We start from the raw sequence: 11,867 nt of genomic DNA, 5'->3' as shown, positions 1-11,867 counted from the left end.
TTTATTATTGATGGCACAGATTTAACAAGATGCTGGAAGCATACCTCGGGGATTTTGGTCCATATTGACATGAAGCCATCATGCTACACTTCCATCTTGTTCCACCACATCCCAAAGGTTTTCTGTTGGAATGGTGACTGTGGAGGTCATTTCAGGACAGTGACCTTGTTGGCATGTTCAAGAAACTAGTTTGAAATGATTTGATGGTTATAACTGTGCTCATAAAGGTCAGCAAAACTACTCAGGTACAGTAGGTTGTGAGGTTTAAATGATGCTCAGTTGCTACTCTTTGGGGCCCAAAGAGCACCAAGAAAATATCCCCATAACCTTTACTCCAGCACCAGCAACGTTGATACAAGGTAGGATGGATTCATGCACTTGTGTTGTTTATACCATCAAAATGCAGCAAAATTTGAGACGAAATCCGACCCGGCAACATTTTTCTAATCTTTTGTTGAGACTGTGTGAATTGTAGCCTCAGCTTTCTGTTCTTAGTAGACAGGAGGTACATTCAGTGTGGTGCAGAGACATAAGATACCAGATATTTAACAAATAAGGTTCTCTGTTTTCCTTTAAATAGAGCAACTTGAACATCATATTGAATTCAATAAGACATTAAACATCAGAATGAGACCACAAACTCAGGAAAGTGTTTACTGATGCCACAGATTTTACAGTCTCATAGAAACTTATATTACAGATTTATTTTTCACAACCAGAGGAGGCACGCCCTACTGCCTCATACTCAGGCACTTAAATATGAAGCTGCATCCATCTTTTACAGACACTTACACGGATGTGGGTTTTGTCAGGTACACATGAAGTTTTTTATGTTGTTTTGACAGTTCAGAACATTTGTGTAGACTTTTTTCCCTTCGTGGATGAAATGGGATTCATGGTGTATCAAAGGTCTTGCTCGAAGGGGCTCCAGATCTCGCTCTTATCAATCAGCCTGTACCACCAGGTGTTGCTTTTTTCCTCCAGCAGTCAGATAACTGAGATACAGTTTGCGTAACCAGCATTTAGTGTGCCAGGTCACCTCACAGATTCCACTTTTATTGCTCTGCCTGCAAATGGTGATACACAGCACAATAATAAATGTTGACACAAGTCGTGGGGTGCTTTCACAGCAGGTTCAAAATAAGAAACATCATTCAGTTTGTGTTCAAAGACTTTACAAAAAAAAAAAACTTTACAGACAAATTACTGACACAAACCCAGCTCATTTTATTTTAATAAACTTTGTGTGTGTTTATTTTCTGTCACAGAGAAGTTACAAAGAGTAATCAGCTAGAAGCAATGTGAATCAAGACTGCAACTACACCATGTGTTATGTTGTAAATGGAAATAAATGGACTAAAATATATAATAACAAAACACGCATTTGTGACAATAAAACACTGGCAGCAATAAATAGAGAAAAAAATGTCAGATATTGTGTTATTATATCTTGTTCACCTCTTTGCTAATGATGAATCAGCTCCATCAGCTGTTTATCGCATCAAACGAGTCTGTTATATTGTGATGTTGGATATTAACCTCCTAACACTGTCAGTACCAACTTGTTGATTGTTGAGAGGTTAATGGGTGTTAATTTGTGTTTTCTTTGCTGCTGATCCAGTAAGGGTCACGAGGGCAGCAGTCTAATCAGAGATGACCAGACCTTCCTGTGCCCAGCCACTCACTCCAGACTCCTCCAGGAGGATACAGGGGCAGAGTTTTCTATGTATTCAGATAGAGGCTTAGGTTATTATTCTACCTTGTTAGTGTTGAAATAATTGTATTTGTCTAAACAAAGCAAACATCACCATATTATGGGTTCATCTACAGCTGGTGGTAATCACCAACAGAGGAAATGAGGTTCCTCTGTAGGCTGTCTGGCCTCTCCCTTAGAGATGTGGACAGAACAGAGCATTATTCCTCCACATCAAAAACAGCCATTTCAGATGATTCAAGGATTTGACCAGGGTGCTTACAGGTGAGATGTTTCAGCATTTCCAACTGGGATTAGACCCGAGGGCACACCCAGAACATGCTGGTGAAATTGAATCTCTCAGCTGGCTTAGGAATGCCTCAGACTCCCCCAAGAAGTAAGTGTTAGAGGAGCTGGAGAGGGAGAAAGAAATCTGAGAATCTCTGCTTAGACAGGTCTTGTTTTTGTACCTGTCTATTCATTAAGTAACTCACTCATATCTGACACCCTGGAAGATCAATATTCAGTTCAAACAACAAGAGCAGCTGGTCGATTGTACAGGTTGTAAACCAATAACAGAGTTAATGAGTATTTAGAGTTGGTGAAAATGCAAATATTGGCCATCCCAACGACTGTGACTGTTTATGAGTCCTTCCATGATTAATATAGCTGAACACACTCTTTTTTTTCCTGTGAGAGAACTTTTAGGATTTAAGTGACTGGCTTGTTTTCACTTTTTCTAGTTGCTCATATTTCTTCCCATGTTGAACATGTTTTTAGTAGTGTTGCTTGGTCTTGCTTGCCAGCACTTATACTACACCACCAACTTTCATCAACTTCTGGTAATTATGATTAAAAGACTATTACGGGACAGTAGCTTCTGTTTTAGTCAGTTACAGCTGCGACAATGCGGTCATAACAAGTAACTATGGATGGGAAACACAAGAAACAAGCCTCCTTTACTTTAGTTCTGATCAGTACAGAATACCATTTTAATGACTTCCATCTCATCAAATGTATAAATAAGAGAGAACATTAGGGTCATCAACAAAGAGTCACTTATGGAGTTATTGTTTTGCAATGGAACTGAATCTAAAAGTTCTTAACTGCAACTCTAACAGCCTCAACTTGAATTACATAAAAAACACACAATCAATTCAAAACTGTTCAAAATGACGAGCTTTGGTGACTGCAAAGAAATGCAGGGATCAAAAAGCTTTTATCGCTGCAGCTTAAACATGAACACAGCAGTACGGCTCATCCACCCTGCCAACACAGTCAGACTATCTGAATCCACTGAAGCACCAGAACAAATGCCACGGTAGTTTGTGCTACAAATAAAGCAAGGCAGCAGCTACCTGCGACCACATCACCGAAAGTCTTGTGAAGCTTTAATCTGAGCATTCATCAGAGCAGCAGGGTGACCGGCTAATGTGTTTTTTAGCATCTCAGTTAGAATTCTCCTAAACCTCTACTCAGAATTTATGCATCGCCATCTCTGTCTCGGCTGTTTACTTAAGCGTGTATCTCAAAGTTGGAACTTGGACACTGACTAGAACATTTGCTGTGTTTACTCTGATTAAAGTTTGGCTTGGCGATTGTGAATGCAGCTGAGACAGAAGCTGTCTGCAGTCGTATGCTATTCAAACTGAAAATATATTCCAACACAATAAATTTAGAGGTATGCGTGCCAATTAGACTTCCTGAAACTTTCTAAAGTCCCAGTTGTTCAAAAGTGTCTGAGTGTGGCTCTTTCTCTGCATTTTGTGACCATAGCAGCAGCAGGAGGAATGTTTTAATGGAGCTTCTTAATGGAATCAGAATTTCTCACTTAGCACCCAGAGAGCGTCCCAGTTAATCCCACAGACATGCCTTATCGGGGCTTTTAGTTTTATTACCTTCCTGTCCCTGCAGGAAGGTGGTACTGCAAATAAGTCACATCAAATACTCACATTCCTAAAATGATACCAGACTTTTGCTATACCGGTAATTTGTTGCACCGGGGCAGAGTGGCTTCAGTCAGTGTGATGGTGTGATATTGTGTCCCTGCCCTGTAGGATTCCTCCTAACATCCGAGACATAGTTTACTGCACCGGAGTCAGCCTGATGGACGAGGATGTGTGGGAGTTCATCTGGATGAAGTTTCACTCTTCCAACGCCGTTTCAGAGAAGAAGATCCTGCTGGAGGCTCTGACCTGCTCAGACAACACTTTCCTCCTCAACAGGTAGACATGGCTCGGCTGTCTCTGTCATTGCAGCTATTGTTTAAAAAAACACAGCTATCTCATTGAGTGTTTGTGAGGTTAAATTGCAATTCATAAAGTCATATGAATCAATATCATTGATCTACCCAACAAATATGCCCTGTTGGGGCCCATGTGAGGGCAAGTTTGGGCAGACCCACGCACCCCTAATACAAGGGGTCATCGCATAGTTGATTTGGCAGATTTTTACACCAGATGCCCTTCCTGACACAACTCTCAAAGGATTTAGGTCTCCCACATCGGGCCCGCATGGATTCTATACAGTATAACCATTTGTTTGTGTCTTTCGAGACGGTCACAGTGATAAACTGACCCAAGAGTCTGAATTCTGCTTCACTATTTTTTATGTTTTCAGGAAAGCAACAGCAGTAACAAATCTTCCCGTATGAAATCAGGATTTTGTGACTGAAACTGAAACTTGAGCCATGTACAATGACTCTGTGCTGGAGGGGAACATAGAGACAGGCCAAGTGTGTCTGAGCATCACATTAATGAATGACAGTGGTGGGATAGCATCCTGAAGTGAGATCAAGTTAACCTCTTAACATCCACTGGCATTTGTGTGCCTGTCAGGCTGTGCCAGTATCACAGTCACATCGTGTAATCTGAATATTAAATAATTCTGCATTGCTGCTATTTTTAATCAGCTTCCTGCTGTGATTTTAATTCACATCTGGATTATCTACCTCCTGCTGTTTGTCTTTAATTGCATCTTGCGTACATGTTCTGCAAATGTCATATAATATTAAATTGTTAAGACCCTCCGGCAGATATGTAACAACATTCACATTTATTTTGAGCTGTAATAGGTGTCTGTGTAAGAGGGACCAAAAACAGACATGTGGAAGACGGGCAGGATGGAATAAATAAATAGAACTTTAATTTAAAAAAAAAAAAAAGTACTGAAAATAAACAGAACGTGCTGCCAGGAACAGTTTGGTTAAGACCAACTTAGACTGAGTCTAAAAAAACATTATCAGACCAAGAAATGAAGGTGTTACGACCCGTCTAGGGCCAGGCAATAACATGAGTGAGGCACTCGCTCGCTCCCCCCCCCCTCCCCCTCCCCGAGACCCAAGCAGCCACAAGAAACAAATCCTTTAGTTTCAATGTGATTTATTTACAATGTGAAAAAAAAGGAACCAAAACGGGAGTGTCAACACTTCAGGGTGAGTCAAGGCCAAAACAATAAACAAAACAAATCTACACAAATCCCGCACCCCTGACCTTACCAAAACAAAGTCAAAAATAAAGACAGAGTCTAACTTAACTAACTCAAAACAGGAGAAAACGGGTGATCAAAAGAAACGGCAGCTCACCCCTAATTCAATTCAATTCAATTCAATATTATTTATATAGCGCCAAATCACAACAAATGTCGCCTCAAGGCGCCTACCCACTCCACTTCCACAACTTTCAAGCGCATTGCAGCCAACGACTGCCATAGGAATACTGCTGGGTCGTGAGGAGAAACGCGAGGACCTCTCCCGCTGTAGCGCTCCAGCCTCCTTTTAATGGGCGGATCCCGTACATGTCATAACCAGTCACGTCGGTGCAGTCTATCCACGCACCAATCGGAGCAGGGCCCTGGCACAGCTAAATTAACATAAAAAGACATAACACCTGCACAAAACAAACACATGAACATGCAAGTTCGTAACAAAGGTAAAAGCACAAATTTGGGGGACAGCGTGGAAACAATGACTTTGTTCATATTTGGAAAATGGCTCCGATACTGCAGAATTGTGTCTGTACTGGGCTGTATTAGAATATGACAAACAAACCAGTGAACAATAAAAAATAAAAAGGTGACTAAATCCTACCTGTCAGGTGAGCTCTGTTAATTGGCGGCGCACTGACAGGAAAAAATTGCAAATTGACATAAATGTGTGCAGTGAAAAGATGCCTGGGGGGCGTTACATGTGCTGAAATCCAGCTAGGTTTGTGTGTGTGTGTCTGTACAAGTGTGTTTTTGTGTGACTGTCTATACACAACACTGTATTTTATCAGGGGCAACTGCCACTATCGCTCATTGAGAAAAATTGCAAGGATGAATTACACACACACTCGTGGTAAGACCGATCAGTGTGTGTAGGTGTGTGTGTGTGTGAATGTGTATGTGTGTGTGTCTCGGGTATTGATTTTCTACCCACAGTAAACTGTTCTGCAATCAGAGAGGTGGTACTGTATGTTCAGATTGCAACACACACACACACACACACATACACACACACACACATACACACACACACACACACACACACAAATCAAAAACCACAGCTCAGAAGGAAGCTGATTGGTCACACAGGAAATGGTTTCAGCAGAGGGATTGTGGGAAAAGAGAGAGAAAATTGATTTGGGGGTTTAATGAAAAGATGGCAGTTACAAACAATGAGCCAAGCGACACACACACACACACACACAGTGAAGCAACAGAAAATAAAGAAAGATGAAGGTAAACTTTGAACACGACGTTGGATGATTGAACATAAATTTATGAAACTCCCTTGGCCTGCTCAGTTTCACATCTAAAATACAAACTCTCAATTTGATACGTTTACACATCCAAAAGATCGCTCTGTGTGTGATCAACATGTTTCTGTAAATCCCTTTAAATTCCCTCTTAAGCTGGGTGTAGCTCACGTGAGTGTTTCAGAGGACTCTTTCTTGATTTGGCAGAAACATCCTCCGGCAGCTCTCAGGGCAAAAAAACTACAAAATGACAGCTTGACCTTTTCTAGCCAGATTACATGAGCTGTTGACCCTCACGCTGCTGGCGAGTGACACACGCGTTAGACTTCACACACTGCGACTCTCACACCAAATCCAGAAACCGAGGCTAAACAACTCTTAATATCTGAACACAAAATACACTTTACGAGTTCCAGTTGCCAGAGGTGCACAGAACCTTCTATGTGAGGTTATTAATCTATGTATGACAAAACTTTAACAGGAAGTAAAGAAGTTTATTGAGCGACTTGTAACTTTAAAAGATCCATATTTACATACCACATTGTTTTCTCTTAACTCTTTACTTCTTGAAAGCTGCGGTCATATTTCATGCATCAGGGAAGGCAGATGGGACAACACTGTGGAAGAGTGTGAGCGTCGTCTTTAAGGGCTTTATAGTTAAATTCAAAGTCAGTATTTGGAGCAAATTTCAGTATTTATTAATATTGTGATCGTGTTATATTTGTTGAGCATGTTAATGTGTTAGCATATATGGAACCTATCAGCTCTCCAGGTAGACTCGGTACAGCCACATTCCAACCTTTCCATCCTTTTCTTTGTGTTTCCAAGGCTGTTGAACCTGTCTCTGACCTCGGACCTGGTCCCAGAGCAGGATGTGATTGATGTCATCATCCACGTGGGTCGAAACCCTCAGGGTCGGAACCTGGCCTGGAGGTACTTCAGAGAGAAGTGGGACATCTTGAACGCGCGGTAAGAGACGTGAACGATCAGAGAAGCATGCAAGCGTCTTCAAGTTCTTTACATGTAGCACCTGAAATGCCATGTCTTCATTTCTGTTCAGATACGGTGAAGCTTTGTTCATGAATTCCAAACTCATCAGTGGAGTCACAGAGTTCCTCAACACTGAGCGAGAACTCAATGAGGTGAGTGAAACAAGTGGTGGTCTAAGATCAGATTTGCACACTGTTAGACCTCTGCCTCACCACTACATATTTAAAATACAACAAGGGTTTCTACAGACAAAAACATGGCTGCGCCATGGGCTCCCCCGTGTCACCTATTGTAGCCAACCTTTACATGGAGGAAGTGGAAAGAAAGGCTCTTGGCTCTTTTAAAGGGAGAGTACCCAGCCACTGGTACAGATATGTAGACGACACCTGGGTCAAAATCAAGACACAAGAAGTGGAATCCTTCACTGCGCACATTAACGCTGTGGATAAAAACATCATGTTCACCAGGGAAGACACAAAGGACGACTGTTTGCCCTTCCTGGACTGCGCTGTGCACATTGAAGAGAATGGCAACCTCAACATTGAAGTTTACCAGAAGCCCACACACAAGGACCAGTACCTCCTCTTTGACTCCCATCACCCTCTGGAACACACTTGGAGTAATTAGGACCCTACACCACCGGGCAGAACATGTTCCCTCTAAGCCTGAAGGAAAAAAGAAGGAACACACACATGTAAAGGAAGCACTTAAAAGATGCAGTTATCTTAATTGGGCATTTATAAAGTCAGCAAAGAGGCACAGAAAAGAAGATCAGACACCAGCGGGGGAGGATAAGAAGGACAGACGCAACAACATTGTCATCCCCTATGTAGTCGGTGTATCAGAGAAACTCAGGAGGGTTTTCTCCAATCACGACATCCCGGTGTATTTCAGACCCAACAACACGCTCAGACAAAAACATGTTCACCCGAAAGACAAAACTCCAAAACACAAACTTAACAACATGGTGTATGCTGTACAGTGTAGCGAGGAATGCCCAGACCTCTACATTGGAGAGACCAAACAGACACTTCACAAGCGCATGGCAAAACATAGAAGAGCCACCTCCACAGGACAAGACTCAGCTGTCCATCTGCATCTTAAGGACAAAGGACACTCTTTCGAGGATGCCAATGTTCATATTTTGGACAGAGAGGACAGATGGTTTGAAAGAGGAGTGAAAGAAGCCATCTATGTCCACTGTGAGCGACCATCTTTGAACGACACCAGCTGTCTGCCATCTATAATCCAGTTTTGAGATCCCTTCCCAGACGCCTTATTCACAGTGAATGGAAAAAACAACAATAAATCCCCGTGCTCTCCTCTGACTCCCGCATTGCGTCCTCCATGAAAAGTCGGTGTCTTAGTGCCCTCCACTCCCGTGTCTCAGCACTCCCAGTGCTGGCTGCTGTCCGTCGCTCCACACCTCTCCTGGGGAAAACAATAGAAGCAGCCGTCAGGACACAATACAACCGCGGGCATACACGCACTAACTAAACTCGACCGGAAGACTAATGTGGAGTCTCACGCAATGATCCAGCATCGGTGGAAGCTCCAGCACTCTCCTAAATAGCTGATCAGCTGCAGGTGTTTGGCAAAGGTCTTCAGAGGTGGCCCGCCTTCTAGCAGGGCCACACCCACCAGGCCTAAAGGTGCTACAGGAAACAGCTGCATATACACACACATATACACATACCTACCTATATACCAATGTGGACACAGAACAGTAGCGCAGTATCACATATAATATAACACAAGTCCATAACAGCTCAGGGACCCCCGATAGCTCAGATCCAGGTCCCTGACATAAAGTTACTTGTGTAAATTTAATTTTCCTGTGATAGACTCTGTATACAATGTGAATGCAGCCACTATGACATCACACATTTTAAAGATGGCAAAGTTAGGGTAACTTCACTAACTTTCTAACTTTAAGTTTTAAGAGTTGAGTATTTTTGTTGTTCTTGTTGCCATCTTTAAAGGTGATGAGTGAGGAGGTGGTCTGTCTGAGAATCCTGCATGGTAACACACCAGTGAGCGCATCTTGTTTAATTTCAAGGTGAAAAACTCACCCATATGCTACACAGAGATTTTGATGATGAGCCAAAATGTTGTAACCATTCAAAGACAACTATTCTTTTGGATAATTTCTGAGACCGAGCCAGTGTGTTCTGATATAAAACAGACTGACCAGTTCGGACTGAGTTACTGTTTTGTGTCTTTTATGAAGTTTAGCTTCTTCTTCCTGATTTTCTTTCACCTGTGTTAGACATTTGTTTAGCTTCCTCTAATTAACTCTGTCTGTACATATATCCTGAGTCCTCCCTTCATTCTTTCTTGGGGCATCCGTGTTTTTCCCACTGTGTGTTCCAATCCATTTTCCTCCCTGCTGACTTCGTCATGTTCTTCTTACTTGGTAGAAACTTGGTGGAAAGTTTGGATTACTTTACTGTTTCACATTAAAGACTTTGTGACTCTAGACTCTTTCATTTGGCCTAAATAAATGAAGGGAAATTAATTCTTCCATTCAGAGCAAGAATAAATAAATCTATACCCTACCAGAAGGAAGATTAGCATGTTTTCTACATGCCAGTATGGGAACTTGGAAATTAACAGGACCTTGAAATTAATCAGTGTGTAATTGTGTTCTCGAGAGGCTCACAGCTGGATCAATATTCCAAATTTACTGTTGATTACTCAGAGAAAATAGAGCTTGATTAACAACATTAATCGTTCCTCTGTTGAATCATCTCACAGCTACTACGCTTGTTCTTTGATATGATGAAAAGATGGAAATCAGATATAATTAAATATAAAATTAAAGGAAGAGAAAAAAGGTCGTAGGTGTTTCTGAATAAATCTGTTTATTTAAACTTTAGCGATTAATATTCTTTCGACTTTCCTGTTGGTTTGGTAACCGCATTTGGTTTGGCTGTCAGTGAAACCTCTAAACAAAAACATCATGAGTTTAAGTTAATGATGATTCTTTTTAGTTTGAAAAGGATCTTAGGGTGAGTCACACAGGAGAGAGAAAGTGTAAAGATAACAGAAAGTGAAATCATCGGAGAGACGAAAGGTGGAAGGAAGGCACAGAGGAGTGCTCGGTTAACGATATGAACTGTAGTAAAGTGAGCCGAAGGGATGGATTTCCGCCCGTGCTTCACTGAATCTGTCAAACTCTGAACAACATTAAGTTTCCTTTTTGGCTCTCAACTTTAAAAAAAAAAAAATTCACTTCTTTCAACAAAGTTTCTCTTTTTGACCAAAAAGAAAAAAACACCTTAATGTTGAAAACCTGTTAATTTACAGTCCTGTAAACCAAAGTCTTCTTTTGACATCTCCACTTTCATGCTGGAAATTTTATGTGTAATTATAAATTGTTGAAAAAAAAAGTAATTTTCAACAATCAATTGATGCCTTTCAAAGACAGTTTAGCTTGAATACATCACATGTTCACATTCAAACGTTTTTCTTCAGCTGTGTTTAAACAACAAAGTCTTCTTTATATAAAACCTCAGAGCTTTTTGTATTTCAGCTACTAAATGGCCAAATGTATATGCATGTGCCTTTTTATTGCTTTGTCCAGCTGCCTTAGTTCCACTTGTAACAAGCAAAACAAATTCTTAAAAAGTTTTAAACTTGGATGCAGACCATGATCTCCTAGCTAATAAATGTGCGACCTAAGACATCACCATCCCTCCCTAATGTGGACTTTGGAGGCCTTTCAGGTAGGACCATTATCTCTCAGCAGCCATTATTGCTGCATACGGTGCATGCACAGTTGTTGTCCAATCATCATGGGCACGAATGCTGTGATTTTGGACATTTAATGTTTTTTAGGCATTATTTTTCCAGGGTGGAGTAATTGTACAGAATACATAATAACTTAACAGGAATTGGGTCCACATGTTTGAATTTATTATAGATTTTCTCAAATCTATGCAGGGTCAAAAGTGTAAATGAGTCAAATATAAATAATATGTACAGGCTAGTTAACATTTCCTTAGTCATCATGACTGACTACAGTTGGTCGTTTCTCTTTGCAGCACAAAAAGGATTTTTTTGACAGCACTCACTGGATTGACCAATACTCAGAAAAATGGGAAAGTCCAAGAAACTCAGTGAAGATCTAAGAAAGGAAATTTATGTGAGGGTGACCCAAACTGTCACCCTCACGTGAGAGGAAATTGGTTTTGATGTTGGGAATCATGAAGGCTCAAGCCTCCCATGAATGGAAACTGCTGGAACACCAGTGTCACTGTCCACAATGCGGTCACTTTGACAACACCATGGACTGACAGGGTGCTGACCAAGAAAGAAGCTGTGACTCCAAAATCAACACCTTCAACCTGAAATTTCGAGCTTCCCACATGTACAAGTCAAGTGCTTACGGAAGAAAGGTTTAATGGTCAAACGAGACAAAGATTTAGCTCTGGCCACAGTGAACT

General features: G+C 41.2%; 1 protein-coding gene across 2 annotated transcripts in view; it reads left to right on the top strand.

Annotated features, from left to right (window-relative positions):
• LOC146499253 (thyrotropin-releasing hormone-degrading ectoenzyme-like) overlaps positions 1 to 11,867 on the top strand; it is a 263,625-nt gene that overhangs the window by 244,542 nt on the left and 7,216 nt on the right. Inside the window, exons 17-19 of one of the 2 annotated variants that reach the window (XM_085138114.1) lie at positions 3,751 to 3,918; positions 7,258 to 7,398; positions 7,490 to 7,571. In XM_085138114.1, the coding sequence (XP_084994240.1) occupies positions 3,751 to 3,918; positions 7,258 to 7,398; positions 7,490 to 7,571 (391 nt within the window). Of the gene's footprint in view, positions 1 to 3,750; positions 3,919 to 7,257; positions 7,399 to 7,489; positions 11,306 to 11,867 lie in introns of those variants that run through there. The other variant, XM_085138113.1, reaches the window with a different exon arrangement.

Source organism: Neolamprologus multifasciatus, chromosome 17 (genome assembly GCF_963576455.1).
Source record: "Neolamprologus multifasciatus chromosome 17, fNeoMul1.2, whole genome shotgun sequence".
Taxonomy (NCBI): domain Eukaryota; kingdom Metazoa; phylum Chordata; class Actinopteri; order Cichliformes; family Cichlidae; genus Neolamprologus; species Neolamprologus multifasciatus.
Note: the sequence above shows the minus strand (reverse complement) of the source record. Positions and strands in the feature narration are given on the sequence as shown.